Source organism: Danio rerio, chromosome 10 (assembly GCF_052040795.2).
Source record: "Danio rerio strain M-AB ecotype USA chromosome 10, GRCz13ab, whole genome shotgun sequence".
Taxonomy (NCBI): Eukaryota; Metazoa; Chordata; class Actinopteri; order Cypriniformes; family Danionidae; genus Danio; species Danio rerio.
Window position 1 is genome coordinate 8,789,831 of NC_141030.1, and position 22,404 is coordinate 8,812,234.

At 35.7% G+C, this 22,404-nt stretch overlaps 3 protein-coding genes across 4 annotated transcripts in view; 2 read left to right on the forward strand and 1 right to left on the reverse strand.

Annotated features, from left to right (window-relative positions):
- The window catches only part of tctn1 (tectonic family member 1), an 845,382-nt gene that overhangs the window by 56,888 nt on the left and 766,090 nt on the right, over nt 1–22,404 (reverse strand). The gene's annotated exons all lie outside the window — the stretch shown is intronic.
- On the forward strand, nt 6,949–11,053 carry LOC101882781 (uncharacterized). The gene is made up of 5 exons (XM_087270178.1): nt 6,949–9,066; nt 9,144–9,515; nt 9,900–10,045; nt 10,141–10,235; nt 10,327–11,053. The coding sequence occupies exons 1-5, from the start codon at nt 8,952–8,954 to the stop codon at nt 10,433–10,435; spliced, it is 837 nt and encodes a 278-aa protein (XP_087126304.1). The 5' UTR covers nt 6,949–8,951; the 3' UTR covers nt 10,436–11,053.
- On the forward strand, nt 12,172–20,284 carry LOC141376302 (uncharacterized). 2 transcript variants are annotated; one of them, XM_087270157.1, is made up of 6 exons: nt 12,172–12,641; nt 12,729–13,148; nt 15,389–15,534; nt 17,480–17,580; nt 17,683–17,806; nt 19,709–20,284. In XM_087270157.1, the coding sequence occupies exons 1-5, from the start codon at nt 12,509–12,511 to the stop codon at nt 17,792–17,794; spliced, it is 912 nt and encodes a 303-aa protein (XP_087126283.1). In that variant the 5' UTR covers nt 12,172–12,508; the 3' UTR covers nt 17,795–17,806; nt 19,709–20,284. The 2 variants fall into 2 exon arrangements, with proteins under 2 accessions (XP_087126283.1, XP_087126284.1); XM_087270158.1 differs by having other exon boundaries at nt 19,870–20,284.

A 22,404-nucleotide genomic window follows, 5' to 3' on the forward strand; every position in this document is an offset into this window, starting at 1 on the left:
GTTTTTAAATGTTTTAAAATAAGCTTATCTTTTTTACCAAGACTGCATTTATTTCATCAGAAATACAGTACAACTTGTGAAATGTTATTGCACTATAAAATAACAGTTCAAAGGTTGTTAAAATTTAATTTAATCATTTATTTCAGTGATTTTAAAGATGAATTTTCAGTCTTTAGAATCACATAAACCTTCAGAAATGACTTTATTAATTATTATAATAATTAAATACAATTACAATGTAATTATATACAATAAGTAATAAATAAATATTTAATAATAATTCAACAATTTAACATTTCTTTTTACATTTAATAATTTCAGCCTTGATAAATTTTTTTTATTATTAAATAAAATAGAAATTAATTTTTAATGATAAAAAAAAAAAAAAACTTACCCAAAATTTTTGACAGGTAGTGTATATTTTTTCCATCGGTTGTGTAACTGCATACGAATTGATATGACCCTATTTTCAGAATTTTCAGGATCTAAAGTAAAAGGAAACATCCCGGTAGTTTGAAATTAATTAACAGTTATTGTTGTATTATATTTTGTATGGGGTCTTGGTGTGAACTGAATATATGTAACCTTGCATAAATGACGCATATGTAGGATCATACAAATTGCCACTGATGTCTGAATCTTTGTCTAAAAATGTATTAATGCCAAACAACGCAAACCAAAAAACACCCATGGTAATTCAGTCTGGTTAATCTTTTTTAGGAAAAGTACATTATAAATTGTGACATACTATCTGGATCCATAATAACAATAGTGTCTTAGTGTGAATGCAAGTAATGTACCGTTCAAAGTAGAAAGTATATTAGCAACACAAACTGCATGATATTTTCCAGATCTGTAGCCAAATAAATAAATAAATAATAGAAAATAAAACAACATCTATGGTGGTTTGAAATCAGATCTGATTAACTCACATCATCTTAATACAGCACAAAGTACATTAAACTTATTTTGCAATATTGTGAAGTTGATTTCTGATTTTCCTATTGCCACCAATGGGACACCAGATATTGACTGTTTAAACAGATTGGTTTACTTGTTTATAAATGGTCTGAGATATTTGCGTTTGAAGCAGTGTAAACAAAGCCAAAGTGTCTGCTTGGAAAACATTTGTGCAGTTCTGTTTGACGTCACTGGTGGTTCATTATCTGCACATTTCGCCTTCAGTGAGTGTCATTGCATGCTAAGACTGAACCTCTTTTCATGTCTGAAGTTTTGCCACTTTGTCTTTTACACGCACAACACATTTTCCAAAGTCTTTTTTTGTAATGGCCCATCCAAAACAATCAGATGTGCTTTTATGAATTATAGTACATCATTCCAAAAACACAGGACGGCTGCCACTCTGAGCCGGGCTGATGATGACTGAATGCAAATCAGATCTGCGTGTTTGTGTTTTCCTGTGAGTGAACCTGGGAAAACTCCATTATAAATCGACATTACCTTATAAGCCTTAAAATCTCATTTTGTCTCATCCAGAGGCCTTTGTGTGGCAAAGCTTGCGTGTTCGGTCTGGGTGTCGCTTAAAGCCGTGTCCTCAACTCTGTCTTTCCTTCATCGTTTTAAATGGTGCTTCTGCAGTCAAGATGAGTCTCTCAGTATCTGAAGCAGACAAATGTGTGAATGAGAACTACACTTTTTGTGTGTGTGTACAGTGTAACAATGCAAGAAAAGTACCTGTAAATATGTTTTCCAAGTTGTACAATATTTAAATAAAAATATAGTATTTATACTAAAATGTGACTTGGGTGATTGTGTCTGACTTTTTTTTTTTTTTTTTGCGTCATGGATATTATTTGAAATTAGCCAGAATTATTTAACATATTTTACATTATTTGTTTATAAATCTGAATTTTAAACCTACGACTGTATTTACTTGATAGTTTGTGTAATTTGTAAATTGGCTGACTTAATAGGGTAATCAAAATAGTTTGGTGATTTCAAGAGTTCACACTTAGCTCATGATTTATACATAGCTTGTTTGGCATGCTGTCCCGGGTGAGAGCCCTGAGCTCAAGAGATCCTCGAGCCCAGGGCTCCCCCCCTTTTGCAGGGCGAGTGGAGATTGAGCTCAGGTCTATCTCAAACTCCCATGCTGCTGAGGCCAAGGCGAACTTCCTGAGAGTAAGAAATTATAAAAAAAGGTTTAGGCTTGTTTTATCTATAATATAGAGCACATTTGGATGGTGGGAGGAAACCGGGGAACCCGGGGGAAACCCACGTGAACACGGGGAGAACATGCAAACTCCGCACAGAAATACCAGATGGCTCAGCGAGGACCCAACACCATTGGTATTCTTGCTGTGAGGCAACAGTGCTAGTTACTGGGCCACCGTGCTGCCCATTCTGGATAAAGGAGGAGGAGGGTTTCTTCCAGACGAAGATAGTTGTAGAAAGGAAATGAGGATATATATATAGTGATTCGGGATCCTTTGATTGGAGGATCATAATTAGCTAATGTGGACCAGCTGGGTCAATCATGAGCACATGCTCCTCTCGAAATTAGTTTAAAATTAAACTTCACTTAAACTTCTACTATTAAAAAGTATTGGTTTTTAGATTATTTTGGTGTGGTAATGTTTAACTTTAGAATATCTTATGACAATTAATAAAACATATTAGACATTTTTATAATGTGTAGCTTATATTTGACTGCATTGGCTGGATTTTTTTTTTTTTTTAGCATTTTCATAGCTTTTAATATGAATGTTGTTTCACTGAACAGCACACTGCAGGATTTGAATGTGTATACAGAAATACAGTGGTAAAACCATCTCATTGGGTTTGTGGGCAGAAAGTGTCAACCAGAAAACCCAAGTAGAAAAACAGAGTAGCAAAATAAGTCATTGCAGTGTGGTTCAGCTGACTGATGTTCCTTTACAACAGATGTAAGTGCTACTGGAAAAGTTCACTGGTCTCTAAAAGTTTTAATTATTAAAATGTTTATTTATTTATTTAAAAAAATAATCATAATCCTGTGTTCAACAGAAGAAACACCTACAGGTTTGAAACAAGTATGGTGAATAAATTAGATTTTTTATTTTTAACTTTTGGAGTGAACTTTCTTTGTAAAATGACCACTCATTCTTGATCTAAACGTTATTTTCAGTTTGTTTCTACATTTGAGGTTAAATTTGGAGTAATTTGGAGTTATGTCAGTAATATTGCTGGAATCAATCAATCAAAGGCCTTTATTTTTCACATATACTTCCATGTAGTCACATATACTGTCATATAGTGAAATTGGACCCCCTGACCATTAACAAACAACACATTTCAGGGAAGACATGTCAACAGGAGGTAGCATTTAGAAAAAGGAAGTAAGATACATTTCAGGAGAGGGAGAAGAAAAAAACGCACTCTCACTTTGCTCTTGAATCAGAGCAGTGTGAGGTCAGGGACAAAAAAAAAAGCGACAGCAGTCAAGCCCAAAAACACATAGACATAACTTTGCAACAGGGGATGTGGATACAGTCTGATGAGGGCGGGCAGCCATCTGGTCCTGCTGCTAAAGAGCGCGGGTCACAGACCCGCCTACCCCCTCCAGTGGGTGAAAGCACACGAAGGCGTAGAAATCATCATCAGATATTTAAAGAACATTCATTCATTCTTTTAACCTTCAGCTTAGTCCCTTATTTATCAGGGGTTGCCACAGTAGAATGAACTGCCAACTATTCCGGCATATGTTTTAATGCAGCGGATGCTCTTCCAGCCGCAACCCAGTGCTGGGGAACACCCATGCACTCTCACATTCACACACCCTCATACACTACGGACAGGTTCATTGAATTCACCAGTAGCACATGTCTTTGGACTGTGGGGGAACCAGAGCACTAGGAGGTAACCCACGCGAACACATTGAGAATACACAAACTCCACACAGAAATGCCAACTGACCCAGCTGGGACTTGAGAGGCCTTCTTGCTGTGAGGTGACAATGCTAACCATTGAGCCACCCTTAGTAAGAGAACAAACATGTTAAATATATTACAATAACTTAATTTGATATTTCCACAAAGAGGAACCTGGACAATAAGCGTCTGGCTTAACAACACTGATTCAACTGACTCAACTCTTTTGTCAGTTGTTAAAGCTCTGAGAGTTAATCGAACAGCCTTCAAAATTGACGGATGATAATGATTCTACATACTCAATTACACATTTTACATTTACATTTAGTCATTTAGCAGACGCTTTTATCCAAAGCGACTTACAAAATACACCAACTCGATCTGACTTTAACCTGAAGAGAGTTATTTGGAGTAATTTGGAGTTATTTGTCAGTAATCTTGCTGGAATCAATCAATCAAGGCCTTTATTTTTCACATATACTTCCATGTAGTCGCATACACTGTCATATAGTGAAATATGGAAACACGTGAAACATTCATTTAACTAGCCGGACTGATGCTGACTGACAAAGCCCAATGGCCAACCATCAACTTGGTGTCCTGGCTTTTAGGTAGATAAAATCTCAAAGTTGTCTCATCTTACTTACTGCCTCAGGACTCAGTAGACTCATTTCTCTTCTCAATCTTTATGACACTTTTCCTGCTATTCAGAGTGTGCCATATCGCTACTATGCTAATAGCACTCAACTCTACCGTTATTCTGGCCTTGTGATCTTATGGTCACTGATAACATTTTAACATGTCACGGACAAGTAATAATTAAAAACCATATTCTCAACTCAACCTGGCTAAGCTGAACTGTGTATTCAGCTAGTTCTTCATCAAGCTAGGCACACCAACAATAACACTTTCCAGGAACCAGAAACCGAGCCAGGAACCAAGTGGTTTATACAGAATACATTGATAGAGCCACCCTCTCTTGCAGATTTGCTTTATAGAACTTTAGGGAGATAAAACCCTTCTCATTGGGGCATGTTACACTAAGTTTTGTTTGTCCAGGCTGGACTATTGCTCTCCTGGTAAATCAAACCTCTGCACCTGAGCGAGAATGTTTTTAATGAGCCAAAGAAAGCACACATCCAGACACACATCTTTTTTTAATCAACGCTGACTTAAAGAGCCCATATTATACATGAAATAGGGTCATATCTTGGTTGTAAGGGTCTCCAACAACAGTCTAATATGCATGCAAGGTCAAAAAACACTTTCATGGTCTTATAATCTGCATTTATTTTTACCTAATTATTCCAGCGACTCCCGTATGCATCGTCTAGTGATTAATTTGTTCCCAAACCCCTCTTTAGCGCGAAGATAATCTGCGCTGATTGGACCAATGACAGTCTGTTGCGATTGGTCGACTGCCTTCAGTCAGAGAGTGAAATGCCCAACAGCTAATCAGCAATATAAAAGTAATCACAGTTCATACATGCTCGATAGTGTAGGTGTGGATTTTAGCTGCCAGTGGGTCAATTTAAATACAGACTATGGACTTGATAATACAGACGACTAACTATTTTATTGAGCAAAAACTCCAAAAACAGTTGAGGAGATCTCCTAGCTTCTCACTCTGCTCTTTTCACAGACACACACACACACACAAACACACATATTGCCCTCGTCCTTGCACGCTTGCACGCGCGCACACACACACACACACAAAAACACACACACACCTCCGGACGACAACGTGCGCGCACACACACAAACACACACACATACCTCTGGACGACAGCGCGCGCACACGCACACGCACGCACACACTACCCTCGTCCACGGAGCTCCGTAAACAAAGCAGCACGCGCCGCGTTTTTAACGTGACTTTGCACGCGATATGAGAATATAGCCAGTTAACCTGATACAGTACACGCGGTTACAAGTAACAAATCACAACTAAATACATTTGCAAGCTAGAGTCAACGAGGCAACAACTTTAATCGCACGTAATTACACTTGAGAAATGGAGGAAGAAACCCATCCTGACGTCCATCAGTAAGTTACTCTTTACTAGGGATGGGAAGATTAACCGATATGTATCGATACGCGGTCATGCGCGTGCACGATGCGAGTGCATCGGTTGAGCAGCAGAGGATGAATGAAATTTTGGAAGCAAATCGAGATGCATCGGTTTTTGCGAGATGCATCGATTTTTCCGAGATACAGCTTATATTTTTAATATAGAATGTATTTTTTATTTATTAACAAGTGTTGTCAACCTGTTTTTGGCGCATAATTTAATCGACCTACATAAAGTAAGCCTTAGCAACGGATTTGCGGATGTGCACACACTACAACTCAGTGTATCAGGTGTGCGGATGAAGCTAGTGGAGCGCCCTCAGAAAGCGCGAGAAGCAAAACAAACATTTTATTCCCCACTGAGTTTTAAATCTAAAGTATGGCAAGCAACATTATGGATTTAAGGATGGAAGACATGACAGGACAGATGCAATTTGCAAAATGTGCCGCGCATCTGTAAAATACGCGGGCAGTATGACTAATCTGAAATCTCACTTGAAGCGGCGCCACGGTGTTGTTGTGAAAGCATCTTCCAGTGTTTCTGCATCCCCGGCTTTCGCACTGCTTCAACCAGCTCCAAAAGTGGTGAGAAAAGCATTGCAAGTTTTTTTTCCATGCGTAACAGTTCTTCTCGCTCTACGCCAATAACGAATGCTATTGCATTGTTCATCTGCAAAGATATTCAGCCTAGTGTCACGGAGAACGAAGGTTTTAAACACCTCCTCCTGTTAATTTTTATTTAATTATAATAATAATAATATTAATAATAATAATGATAAAAATAATTGGGTGTCACGGTGGCACAGTGGGTAGTTTGACCACCTCACAGCAAGAAGATTGCTGGTTTGTTATATTTTTATTAGCCTGTTGTTTACAGTGACAGTGATGTTTCAAAGCAGCATAACACTGCTAGTTCACGACCTTAAGTTTTGAATAATCAGTGGCAAAATATATCTTTGTAAAACTTGTTTTCATATATGAAAAGTTAAATCACAATTCTTGTTGTGCAATGCTAAATTTATTTATGTTAAAAGAGTGCAAATATATACATATTTTTAAATATATATTGCACTTATACATTCTGTTTATTTTGAAAATACTTAAATAATATGTGCTATATGTTCTAAAATGGCCCTCTACTGTAAACTGACACTCTGGCTCTGAGAGAAGAGCCAGTTTGTAAAAAAAAGTCTTGGTTTTGCTTGGTTTATAAATAATCAAACTCATTCAATGGCACAGCATCCTCTTTCACATCATCTCATAAACTTGATCTAATTAGTTAGTGCTGAAATATCGCATCGTATCGTGATATGGGTGTGAATCGTATCGTGTTGCATCGCAATATGTCACAAATGTATCGCTAATATATCGGATCGTATTTTTTGCATCGAGATGCGTATCGGATCGGCATTATAGCTTAGATGCCCAACCCTACTCTTTACTGATCCTTCCTTTAACAAACGCTGATGAAGTATTCTTTGTAGCATGTAGTTTGCAGAAGTTTCCAGTAGTTTCCAACTGCTTGGTTATAATGCTGAGGTTTCATCTTTGGGTAGAGACTCGATAATATCCATCTGCAGTGTGACTTCAATCGACCGGCATGTTTGTGTGTGTTTGTGGGTGTGTGTGTCTGGGTTTCTATGTCAGAGGGCGGGGCCTCAGGTTTCAAATCTCCCGGGTTTGCGCGTGCACGTGAATAACTTGGTTTCGTTCGTACGTCATGGCGAAACACCTAATGACTCGGTATCAAGGCGACTCGTTTGAAGCACTATGAGTCGACTCTTTTTTTTAGATGAATCCACCGTTTTAAACACTGTACTCTTACAGATTTAAGCCTTAGCTGGATACTTCACTTCACTTAGAGCTGTGTTACACACTACATAGAGGGGAATTTTCAAAAACCCATAATATGGGCTCTTTAAAATTGCTGCTTGCATCACATTCAAGGCATTTATGTTCAGGGATGTATAAAATAATCACTGGTTCTGCATTCAGTTACCTAAATCTACTACTTCAGACTTTTGTGACTTTTAGAAACTTGTGTTCTGCAAGTCAAGATCTCTTGGTTGTGTATTCCAAAAAGGCACAAAATAATTTCAAATGACTATTTCCTAAAAACAGTTAACAGATCTTTTTAGTCAGCAGCTGACCCATTAATGCAAGAAACATTTATTTTACTCTTAATTTTTAAAAGAAACTTTGAGATTAGCTGGGAAATGTATTGATGTATTTCTTCCTTGTTGATCTAATAGATCCTGTGGTTCTCCTCATTTTTAAATTAATTTGTATAAAAGTGAAAGGTCTGCATTTTTCTTATAAGATTAGCATTTTCTCAACCTTTTATTTTTATGTTCAGTTACTTTGCTTTAAAGACATTGAAAATAACTTGTTCATTGCTATTAATGTGAACCCACATAACCTACACTGAGGAAATGCTATTTGTAGAAGATTTCAGATGCCACAGAGGCTTTTGCATTTGAACTCAAGTGTCCTTGAGTCTAAATGATTAAATGTAAATATAGTGTAGTGTCAAGGTGCACATAACTGCCACAGTAGGACAATGAATCTGATGATCTAAACTGTCATTACGTGCCAATGCCCCTACAGGCTTACCGATAAAAGGAAGACATAACAAACTCAAAGAACCAGAACCAAAGTCAAACGAAAGTCACACATTTTTGTTATATGATCATGCAAGCTTTAACTTTTTAACAATGTAGTTATTTACATTTGAAATTTTTAAAGTGACATATTAGTGGGGCGCAAACAATTTACTGTTTCATAAGTGTGAACAATATTAGCAATAAGCAATGCTTGTTTATTAGAAAAGCTAGATTAAGGAACCAGCTAGAGCAAAGGAGACATGCCGACAATTCTTTTTTTTTTTCTTGTTCTGAGTGGTTAAGTGCTTGCGGAAAGTGTTTGTGAACGTTTTTTTAGAAGTGAAAGCTTGAAGGAACTGAAAAGAAGAGCAGTGCAGCCTAAAACCACCATTTACTCAACATCACAATGACCAAGTCAGAGATACCCGAGGCTATTTATCAAAATATTAATACTAAAGATACTGAAGGATGTGTAGATCTGAAGACACATAGAGAAAAACACCAGCCACCTCAACTCACAGGTACGTACGTGATTTTTTTTTTTTCTACTATCATAAGAGGTAATAAAAAGTCAACATCTTGTGTTTTTCACCCTCAGGAAGCGTCTCAAGAAGGAACAGAAAGCAGAGAGCAGTGGAAGAGTGTTTGGGTTTGTTGTGTGCTCTTCTGCTGACGGCTGTAATAGTGATCTGTGTGTGTTTTAGCATCCAGAGAAAACACTTACTAACACACATCACTAAACTTAATGAAGAACAAGAGCAGCTGCTGAATGACAACAAGGTTCTGACTGAAGAAAGAGAGCAGTTACTGAAATACAACAATGACCTGTCTGAAGAAAGAGAGCAGATCTTTACTAATATCACTAACCTCAAAGGAGAAAGAGAGCGGTTACTGAACCACAACAATGACCTGACTAAAGAAAGAGACCAGTTACGGAATGACAAGTGGAAAATGTGGCCATATGAACAAGGTACATGTTTTTTAAATGGTTGCTTTTAATTTTAAAGTAATTAAACGGTTACCATACAGCTAATTAAGCCTGTGATAATGCTTCCTCCAATAAAAATCAAGAATTCATATAAAGAATCAATCAAACAAACAAACAAACAAACAAACAAACAAACAAACAGACATGTTTAGTCATTCATTAGCTGTCGGTTTTATGACTAGTCTATTGTTAAACGTCTTTCACTGACAGACCCAATTTAGCCTTGTCTTAGCAAAGACATCTGTGTGAATGTCTATTAGACTTCTTTTAAGTTGCTTGCTGGCCTTGACTGGAGTCATGGGTTATTTCTGACTGTTTTAATCAGACTTGACTGTTTAACTGTTTCTAAATTGCTTATATTGACAGATCTGCCTGCTGATAAGTTTAGATGGATTTGCTACAACAACAGTTTGTATTTTATTTCATCTGAGATGAAGAGCTGGAGTGACAGCAGACAAGACTGTCAGCAGAGACGAGCAGATCTGGCCATCATAAAGAGCCCAGAGGAGAAAGTGAGTGACAATAAAACGATTTTGTGTTTAAGATCAATTTAGCTTGTAACACACTGACATGAAGTATCATTGGCCTATATGTTTTATTCTTACAGACGTTTTTCCAGAAAGTTGTTGACAGGAATTTCTGGATTGGTCTGACAAAGACAGATGTGTGGAAATGGCTTGATGGCACTGTATTGACTAATGGGTGAGTGATCACTAAACTGAATAGATCTTTAGTTTTTAAGTTTCCTAAAAATATTTAAAATCCAAATCCTAAATATAATTGAATGTTTTAGGTCCAAGACTGACAGCTCTAACTGTGCTGTAGTGGCTGCAGGAGGCTATTATACCTCAGCCTGTAATTCCAACAATGGATGGATCTGCGAGAAGACTCATTATTATTAATCAGTCATTACTGGAATAAAAAATACAGTAAACCTACTGAATGAAGGATTTTTGACAGCATTACTTTTTGAAACCTTATTTTTTTCTTTTCTTGTAATAATGTTTTGTTACTCTGTATGGTTTTGGATAATTCTGCATCAATTCTGTAAAAAAATCTCATATTGATTTTGCTATACAATTTCCATTTTCCTGAAAGCTAAAGTGCAAAATGTAATGTATGTATACTGCGTTTGCTGTGTGCTGTTGCTGTATGTAGTGTTGGGTGTTCCCTGTTTGCATGCCTGTATCTCAACAAGATCCCATATATCTCAAAATTCTTTTAAATTTTAGTTCTTAAACTTTCCGTTTGGTATCTTTATTTTTATGGTACTGTATGGTTCATTAACAGAGATATTCAGATTTCCATCTAATTCTATTATTTTAGCAGAAGAACAAACCATGTTGAAATGTCTGTTTTTACTATCAAAACAGCAACATTGAGGACACCTGCAGTGACTGTAATATTTTAACAAAAATGTTTACATGCCTTGAATTTTGTAAGAGTTAAATATATTATGATATTATTTTAGATTGTCATTATTGGTAACCTTTTTATTCTTAATAAATTATACCATCAGTTGTTTTTGCATTGTACCCTTTTTCAATGGTCTAAAACCAAATATGAATCCCCTACTTGTTGTCACACACCATCTCACTCCTGCAAATAGTGGGGACAGAACCCGTGGGGACAGAACAACAATGGGAACAGTGTATTGGCGCAGGGAGTTCTGAGCAGTGTTCATTTCATCAAATAAATAAATAAATAAATAAAATAAAAAATTGTTTGACACAAATAACATTGAGAAAGCTTTGCCTGATTGTCCCTGATTTATCAGAAGTTGCCACCAATTACCCATATGTTACCCCAAACACACCTACCTACACACACACCTATACCGCATGTCTTTGGGCAGTAGGGGAAACCAGACCACCTGGAGAAAATGCAAACATGCAAACTTTACAAAGAAATGCCAACTGGCCCAGCTGGGACTCAAACTAGCAACCTTCCTGCTGTGAGACAACAGTGCTAACCACTGAACCACTGTGTTGCCTCATTTATTCCCTGTTTTGGATGAAAGTGAAGAGTCAGGATTTTTCTTATAAACTTATTGACTGTTCTGTCAGCCTCCTTTATTTGTTCAGTTATTACACTTTAAAGGCAATGAAAAAAAACATATTAATCACTATAAAAGTGAAATTACTGAACCTACACTGAGAAAAATGCTTATTTTAGGAGATGGGTCTGGCTACAGACTGCGTGTAGATGCAATCTGAGCTGCATCCATTGTTTTTGTTGTTAATGTGCTCACCTAACCCCACCCCTAACCCTACCCCTCACAGTGACATCACTAGCTCAGTTGAGTGCATTGTGTCTGACATTGCATCTCTGAGCCATGCAATCTCAGCTTGAATCATAAAAGCTGGATCCAGATACTATTGCATTTTAGATGAAAGGTTTAGACTCTGCTTATCTGAAATTAGTCACCTTAGCATCTGAACTCTTCAAGTGTCCAATAAATAATTAAATGTATGGACAAGGAATCTGATGAGCCAATGATCATACAAGGTAGCCAACACAAATAACATGAAAACATGAGGAAGTAACAGCAAACTAAAAGACAAAGTCAAAAAATGCACACACGTCTTTGTCATGTGATCATGAGCTTTAAATCTTGTTAATTAATATGTAGTTATTTACATTTAGTCATGTAGAACTTTTATAAAGTGACTTACAATAGAGGAGCTTAATCTAATTGTCAATTTGTTGGGTAAACAATATTAGCAATAAACAATGTCATGTTTAGTAGAAAAACACGATTAGGGAACCAGTTAAAGCTGGGGGGAAATGTAGACTAGATTATTTTTTCTTCTTTTAATGCGGCTTGGTAAAGTGTTTGTGAAAAGTGGTTAGCTGGTGTGAAAAGTTTTTACAGAAGTTTGTATGTTAAGAACATAGAACTGAAGAGAAGAGAAGAGAAGAGAAGAGAAGAGAAGAGAAGAGAAGAGAAGAGAAGAGAAGAGAAGAGAAGACCAATGCAGACTAAAAAAAAAATGTTCATAATGACCGACTCCGAGATCCCCGAGGCTATTTATCAAAATGTAGACCATGAAGGAAGTCTTGAGCTGAGGACATGTAGAGAGAATCAACAGCCACTTCGACTCACAGGTACTTTATTTATTATATAACAATCATAAATTATAACAATCATAAATGTGAGGTGTTGAAATGTATTCTCGTGTTTTTCATCCTCAGGAAGCGTCTCAGTGAAGAGCAGAAAGCAGAGAGCAGTTGAAGTCTGTTTGGGTTTGCTGTGTGTTCTTCTGCTGACTGCTTTAATAGTCCTCTGTGTGTATTTTAGCATCCAGAGAAAACACTTACTAAAACACATCACTGAACTCAATGAAGAACGAGAAGAGATACTGAATCGCAACAATGACTTGACTGAAGAAATAGAGAAGTTATCAAAACTCTACAAAAACCTGACCAAAGAAAAAGAGCAGATATCAAAACTCAACGATGACCTGACCAAAAAAAAAGAGCAGATATCAAAACTCAACGATGACCTGACCAAAGAAAAAGAGCAGATATCAAAACTCAACAAAGACCTGATCAAAGAAAAAGACAAGATAGGGAATGAGCAGAACCAGCTACGTCAATGGCTTCATGAACAGGGTAAAGTTCCCTTTAATCATCCCCAGTATGTCTTGACTATACTTCTTTGTCTTCAACAGTCTACAACTCTTTTTATTTCCACACATCATCATAATTTAAAGGCCGTTTCACCCCTGAGAAATTATTTCATTGTTCATACACTGTAAAAAATTTAAGCCAGTACAACAAAATGCTTTTTCTTGTTCTCTCAACTTTTGAAATCAAAAAATTATTTGTCAGTAATACAAAAAAATATTTATTTGGATTAACATAAGATTATTAGTTTTCTGGTGAACTACTCTGTAACAAAACTTTTTAAGTTGTGCCAACTGAACATTATTTGTCTGCAGAACTGGAATACCTGAAGATGAGTGAACAAAAAATACACAATCCTTATTTCCTTTCGCTTTTTCTCGTGCACTCAATGTTTGAAAACATCAGTTGCACAGACCAAAAATATCTGAAGATAACAGCAACAGGGAACAAAATAAATCTTTTGGAAATACTGATACTACTGTAGGTATCAGAACAACAACAACAACAACAAAAACAGACAAATGTTAAACAAAACATTTATTAGATACAGAATTAGAAAAAGGGCAGAAGGTACAACAGGAATAATGGTAAAAAAGACAAGTATCAAAACATGGCAGGACAAACAGGGAAAAATGCTTTGTAATGCTTCACAGGGTAAAACAAGACTCGGCAAAAGAGGTCTGTGTGAATGAGGTGTCTTTATAGTCCTAGTATATAGTCCATCATGAGCTTTCAGCTGTGTGTGTGTAATCAGGAGATCAGAAACCGGTTCCTCCCTTTGAATTATAGTTTGAGCATTTGATTTGTCATTTAATTATTACAAGAGTCGTTCATGAAAATTAAATATCAAATACATGTGATTTCTGTTTTGAGAATGAATGCTGACACATTATTTGATTGTTTGATTTATCATTTGGGTAGTTGTTTTGAGAGTTTGATTTTTTTTGTTTGATATTTTTGGGCATTTGGGTTTTCATTTTGGTAGGAAAAACCTTCCATATACAGTATATGCCAGTTAAATAGTTAAAGACAAATAAACAGTCCATCTGCGCTAAGCGTTTCTTTTTGTAGAGTGAACTAGGAAAATGTGAGAAGAAAATTCACATTAAAAGTCTTTCTGAACAGTTTTGCTCACAAAGCTCATCTTTTTAACTTAATAGAGAATTGTTTTTATTAGGGTCAAGTAAATGTGTTAAATGTAGTAGTACAGACATTTGTACAGATTTTTGCCAAACCAACAAAAAACAAAGTAATTTCAACTTTTACATTTTTACAGTGTAGAAATAGCTAGAAGTTACTGCACTAATGAAACTTTGAACCACAGAAAGCAGCAGCTTCCAGATCCTCCAATATAAAGAGTCAAGAAGAGAAGTAGAGCAAAAGCAAACAATTGATTAGGGACCAGGTCTATGTGGGGGACGTTCACTGAGGCAGGGCAGAAAGTAGAAGCAAGGGAAGCCGATGCAACTCAGGACAGCTCGCATGAAAGGATGAGATTTAAGTACAACAGTTGTGGTTGGTCGACAACCTGAGATGGTGGCCACAAACAGGGCAAGCTTTTGGGTTTGTGATCATGGTGAGGCATGGTTCATGAGCAGAAGTTATGATGCGAGAGTGCTATGGTACTGTGACCATGGCAGGTGGAGGCTCAGGAACTGTGGCCTTGAATGGGCAAGGCTATGAGTCTCTGATATATTAGCCTAGGGTGATGACCTGGGGCAGTGACCATGCCCACGGTAGTTATGATGGAGCGAGACTATGGAGTGCTGGACCTTATAACTGGTGTGGCAAACAAAATGGAGTGGTGTCCTGAAGGGGATCAACATTTTGTCGGGTCATAATTTAGGAACTCACTTAATGTCCCTCATAAACCACCATGGTCAGTTTAAAAGGGTTGTTGAATCCATGGTAAAAAAAGCCATGGGGGTGGTGAAAAACCAATAACTAGCGCAACAAATGAGGCTAACTTTGTGGACAAACAAGCTGAGCAGAGAGCACAGGCATAAGGAACAAGGAATAAAAAACAAGGCATCTGGGAGGATGAAAGTAATATTTGAAAATCCATGGGAGAATTGAGTTCATGATGTAAAAATGCATCTTTTTACATCATGAGATGTTAAATGATTATAGTCGTGTGGACTATTTTGATGTTTTATCAGCTCATCCTGACATGACTATGGAGATTGACTTATTTAAATTCATTTTTAAACTCTTGTTATAAACAGATCAGCGTGCTGACAACTTTAAGTGGATTTACTACAGCTCCAGTTTCTATTATATTTCATCTGAGAAGAAGAGCTGGGAGGACAGCAGACGAGACTGTCAACAGAGAAAAGCAGATCTGGTCATCGCAAAGACAACAGAGGAAACAGTAAGCAACAAAGAAATTATTTTGTTTGTTCATCTACTACAGTTATTGAAACACTACAGTATTTCAGATCTTATAAAAGCTTTTAAATGATTTTACTTTTTTATTTTTAAACCTTGACGTGGATCATATATATAGAACTGCATTTTAGAAAAATGTAATTACAGTCAAGTCACATGAGTCACATTGTACACTGCAAAAAATGCTTTTCTTCCTTAGATTTTTTGATTTGTATCTAGTCCAAATATCTAAAAACTCCTAAATCAAGAAGAATTTTCTAGACAAGCAAACCCTATTGTCTTGTTTTAAGAAATAATATGCCAATATTAAGTGAATTTTTCCATAAAACAAGCCAGATAATCTGCCAATGGGGTAAGCAAAATAATCTTACGTCAAAAGAAAAAACAAGATTAATTTGCTTACCCCATTGGCAGATTATCTGCCTTGTTTTAAGGATAAACTCACTTGATATTGGCATATTATTTTTCAAATAAAAGCAATATGTTTTGCTTGTCTAGAAAATTTCTCTTGATATAAGAAAGTTTAGATATTTAGACTACGAACAAGACAAAAAATCTAAGCAAGAAAAGCACTTTTTGCAGTGTATGTGTTTGTGTACAGGTTTTTGTGATTTACAGGGACACAAAGTTGTATAATGAAAGAGGTATGAATTTGTTGTACTTTATTAACTTTGTGTGCCTGTAAATCAAAATGCTTAAGATTCATATAATGACTTTTGATACAATTTTAAATTTGTTACAGGCTTCCTGTGAGGGTTAAGTTTAGGCTTTAGTGTGGAGTGGGGTAGGGTAGGGACAAATAACAAGCAATTTTTACAGTGTAAAGTACATTACAAAGGAGTGTAAACCATGTATACCATGTCTGTGTTTGTAAATGAGAAAGCAGACACTGAGCTGCAGAGCGTCAGAGCATAGCTCACTTCCGTTCCAAAAATAGTTGATAATGAGCTTATGATTTTAGGGATATTTTCTGGAGTAATAAATAATTTGCATTAAATAGTGTTTCTGGAGCGTTTTTAACTTACCTAAGCCACATGCCTATATGTAGATATCAGAGAACCAGCTGAAACAACACAATTCTTATTTTTTTGAGGGGGACAGCTTAATTATCTTGTGCTCAAATCCACTTATTATTAAGTTAACTCAATCAATTTGTGTTAAAACATTCATTCATTTTCTTGTCAAATTAGTCCCTTTATTAATCAGGGGTCACCACAGCGGAATGAACCGCCAACTTATCCAGCAAGTTTTTACGCAGCGGATGCCCTTCCAGCCACAACCCATCTCTGGGAAATGTGTTAAAACAACCTAAATGAATTGTGTGGATGAATTGTGAATCTGCATGTAGGCTACTTCGCAACTTTACTGGTTTAAAGATTTTAATTTGCTTTTATTTTAGAGTTGGACTTGTGTTTTCTGCTTCTTCATTTAAAACGGGCTCAGTCTTAGGGAATCCTTTCCTTGTGAAAAAATTACAAAATATTCTTTTATGACTTGGGCCGCTCATATTTAGCATAAATTAATTTAAAGTCTACCTTCATATATTCTAAAGCTTTTGCAGTTTAGGGAATCGTCACAGTGGTTGTGTCAATGACGTACTGTGCTATATTAAAATGCATGATTTCACATGAGTCAGGAGGTGGAGATCTTGTCATTCATTAGCATTTTATGTGTATTTCTGTTAAGAGATATGGTTGTTGTTATTTTTTTATTATTATTAAAATGTAACTTAGTCATTTTTTTTAATCATCCTGTGATATTGCATCCTGCCATTTTTTTCCTGAGATTTGAACCTCTGATCTACACTGATGCTACTGATTTTTTTTATTTATTTTGTCTTTAATTGAACATTAAAATGTGGTCAAGTAAATTGTAATCATGTTTTATACAGGCACAAAATAGCATAGGCCTATATTTTATCATTACAGACCTTTTTGAAAAAGTTTCTCCAGAATAACACTTTATGGGTTGGTTGGAGACAGACAGATGGAGACTGGAAATGGATTGACGACCCTTCAGTGGCAAATGGGTGAGTGATCACTAATTTACTTTATACAGTTAGTATCATAGATACACTGAGCATAAATTATTCAAAGTACAATTTCTGATGTTGAAACATTGAATGTTTTAGGTTTGGGTCTGACAGCATCAACTGCGCTGTAGTGGCTGAAACAAAGTACTTTTCTCGTGCCTGCAAGACTGCCCATGGATGGATCTGTGAGAGGACACATATTAACCCTTAAATTACTCATTATGTAAGAAGTACACACACACACACACACACACACACACACACACACACACACACACACACACACACACACACACACACACTGCATCAAGAATTTTAAACTGTACTTATGTGTAGCTTGTTGTCTTTTATGATCTTGATTTGACTCAGATTGTTCTTTATTCAGTTTAACAGATATTATGGACTTTATCACCTATGCATCTTGCAGGTATATATACAGTTAGCTAAATATCGGGACGGCACAATTTTAACAGTTTTGCCTCTAAACACCAACACAGTGGATTTGAAATTAAACAATTAAGCGTGCTTTAACTGCAAGACTGTCAGCTTTAATTTCAGGTTATTTACATCCAAACTAGCTGAACGCTGTAGGAATTACATCAGTTTGCATATGTGCCTCTCACTTGTTAAGGGACCAAATGTAATGGGACAATTGGCTTCTCAGCTGTTCCATGGCCGGGTGTCTGTTATTCCCTCATTGTCACTCATTATTACAACGAGCAGATAAAATACCCAGAGTTCATTTCAAGTGTGCTATTTGCATTTGGAATCTGTTACTGTCAATTCTCAAGATGAGATCCAAAGGGCAGTCACTATCAGTCAAGCAAGCCATCACTAGGCTGAAAAAAACAAAGCAAACCCATCAGAGATATAGCAGAAACCTCATATAAGGCCAGAACAACTGTTTGGAACATTCTTAAAAAGAAAGAACACAATAATGACCTCAGCAACACCAAAAGAACCAGAAGACCACGGAAACAACAGTAGTGGACAACCAAAGAACTCTTTCCCTCGTGAAAAAAACACCCTTTACAACAGTTGGACAGATTAAGAACACTCTCTAAAAGGTGTATGTGTGTCCGAGTCCACTTCATAATCAAGAGAAGACTACGTGAATAAAGAGGGTTCACCACAAGATGTAAACCATTGGTGAGCCTCAAAAACAGGAAGGCCAGATTAGAGTTATAAAAAAAGCCTTCACAATTCTGGAACAACATCCTATGGGTGGATGAGATCAAGAACAACATGTACCAGAGCAGGGCCGGCCCAAGCCTTCAGGGGCCCCTAAGCAGGATTTTATTTGGGGCCCCTTTGGTGCAAACAATATGACAAATTATCGTCAATCCTTGATAATTCGCACACTATAAATTTAAAACACACATTATCGATTTTATTCGCTGTAGCTGTGTTGCTTACATCATAAAATATATGTTTTAAGACAATTCTAAATATTATTCTGCAGAAACAACTTCCTATTGATCTAACTTTTTATATGACTACTTGCCACAAATCTAAATAATTAGACACAAAACATTAATATGGGCTGGCAGAAACAAAAGCAGCTGGAAGTAGCCAATAACATACTTATTTTTATTAATATTCAGGCACAAGACGCTGCCCAACAGTCAAACATAGTGACAATAAAGATACGTTTTTTTAAATTGGATATAAATGTTAATACTGAAAAAAATTCATATTGTATTTTGTAGTTCAAATAACTTGAAACATCTATTTAAATTAAAATCAAAGTAAATCAGGAAGCATTTTCTAGACATACTCGCATATAAATTTTTAAATTTTCAGAAATAATTCTAAATTAAGTGAATTTTTTTTTGTAAAACAAATTAATCTGCCAATGAGATAAGTAAAATAATCTTATTTAAAACCTAAAACAATCTTTTTTTTCAATTACCCTAATTGGCAGATTATTGAGCTTTTTTTAATGAAAAATTCACATAATTTTGACTAAAAATCTTTCAAGAAAATGTTTATTGGTTTAAGAATTTTTAGATATTTGGACTAAAAATCACACAAAAACTATAAGAAAGAAAATCATTTTTGTAGTGTATTTACCAACTGTCAGTTGTATAAATCAGAAGCTTATTTTTTATCATATATTAACCAGAGTGATGGGAAGAGAAGAGTATGGAGAAGGAGAGGAACTGCACATGATCCTAGCAGTGAAGCATGGTGGTGGCATGTATGACTGCTTGATGATGTGACGGCTGACAAAAGCAGCAGGATGAATTCTGACGTGTTTCAGAGAATATTTTCTGCTCATATTAGGCAAGTGCTTCAGAACTCATTGGACGACGCTTCACAGAGCAGATGGAGAAAGACCCAAAGCATACTGCAAAAGTAACCAGAGTTTTTTTTTTTTTAAGGAGAAACAATAAACAGACAATTTGTAAGATATTTGTCATTCATACAGCTTCTTAATGACAGGACAGTCTGGCAAATTTGTCAAGAATTTATCTAGACAATAAAATTTGTATTGTCTAAATGGGACTTTACTTCTTAATCAGGTCATTATAATTTGTATGTGTTGTCCCTGTTGGATCTTTTCATTAGTTTTTATTAAAATAAATGTGCTCTTTCTTTCTCTCTGCATGCGGCTGTTTGCATAACAGCACTACACCATGTCATTATGCTTTGCAACAGTCATCATGGAAGTTGTATTAAAATAAATGCTTTACAAGTCGTCTATTGGCTAACATGTACTTTGTCTATTTACAAGTTTATTGAAAACAATGAAAGTGTCTTCATAAATTTGATCTAACATGTTGTTGTTGAATTTTCAAATAAAATTTTCAAGCATCATTACTCTTTAATGTTAAAATACTGTGCCTTCATATGTGAAGTCATAACATAATGAAAACTTAAGCAAGTAGACAACAGGAAGCTTAAGTACATAACTTTAACTATTGTGGTAGTTAACATATACATTTGGATCATTAGTTACTGATATGTTATTAGGAAATTTATTGATTACGGCTCATTTAACTTAGATAGATTACCTAAAGTAGGAATCATACAGATTGTTTATTTGTTGCTCATGCTGTAATCAAGGAATTGCAACACGTGTGCTGTCAAACAGATGAAGATGTTTTTTTTCTATTTGCACATTTTTTGTTAAGTTGAAGTGAATTTAACTCTCTTGACCACTATTTTATCATTAATAAATGGTTTACCTCTACATGTGTTATACATTATCTCGATTATCTGTGCAGCACTGCCCTACAAAGGCAAAAGATCTAGAGTGACTTCAAAGATTTTTTAGAACAAAATGTTTTAGTAATGACTTTAATCAGCATTAAAAAAATCTCAAGCTCACACCTGACCTTTGACCCCAATTTTGAAGTTACTGTCCTCTGCCTTTGTATTGTATGCAGACAGTAAAAAGTCATGCCAAGGCAAAAAGCAGTAATTTCCACATGATCATTATTGCTGATCAACATTTACAAAAAACATAGTAATGTTGTGTCTAGTGATCATGCTTAATATTTTGGATTGACGGTTACCTAAAGTCATTTACTTATTGCTATCCTGTGCTTTGGTTGCATTTGTAAATTTCTCTCAAAATGTAAAGCGTAATACATCATTTGTTTCTGTAATTTGAAAGTAATTGTTTAGACTTACACTGTTTATACTAAAATGTGACTTGGGGGATTGTGTCTCACTGTTTTTATTTACACCTGGAATATTATTTGGTATTAGCCAGAATTCTTAACATATTTCATGTTTTCTGTTTATAAATTAGGATTTTAAACCTAGAATTGTATTTTCTTGACAGTTTGTATCATGTATAACGTAATAGTGCAGTGGTTCTCAAACTGTGGTACGTGTACCACTAGTGGTACGCAGGCTTCCTTCTAGTGGAACGCGGATGAATCAAATATGTAATATGTACATGCTACATATATTTAATAAATTATCAAAAATGATTTATATATGAATATGATGACATTACGCCTATATTTATGCGGTCCAGGCAACATTTCCAGGTGCTAATAAACCAGGAGTTATATTATTATTATTTTTTTTACTTTTTAAGAACAGTAACCTACCCTTTTTTACTTTTAAAAGCACATTTTAATTTAAATGTACTCAATAATAGGAACTAATATGCCTCGTTTTTGAACTGTACAGAGCTTAAGCTGTTTTACTAGACCTAATACGCTACTGTATTTCAAAACTGCTCATTATGGTACTTGCAAAGACCAATTTTTTCTGAGGTGGTACTTGATGAAAAACGTTTGAGAACCACTGTAATAGGGTAATCAAAATAGTTTGGGGATCTAAACTTCTGCTCTTATAGGTATTTGTTTTTAGATTATTTTGTTGTATTAATGTTTAATGTTAGAATGTCTTATGACAATGAATAAAACATTTTTGCACACTTTTATAATGTGGAGCTTATAGTCTAGCATTTTATGATATTTTGGTAGCTTTTATATGAAAATTGTTTTACTGAACAGCACAATGCAGGATTTTAAATTCATTCATTCATAGATTTATTCATTTTATTCTCTGCTTAGTCCCTTTTTTAGAACACTCTCTAAAAGGTGTATGTGTGTCCGAGTCCACTTCATAATCAAGAGAAGACTACGTGAATAAAGAGGGTTCACCACAAGATGTAAACCATTGGTTAGCCTCAAAAACAGGAAGGCCAGATTAGAGTTATAAAAAAAGCCTTTACAATTCTGGAACAACATCCTATAGGTGGATGAGATCAAAAACAACATGTACCAGAGTGATGGGAAGAGAACAGTATGGAGAAGGAGAGGAACTGCACATGATCCTAGCAGTGAAGCATGGTGG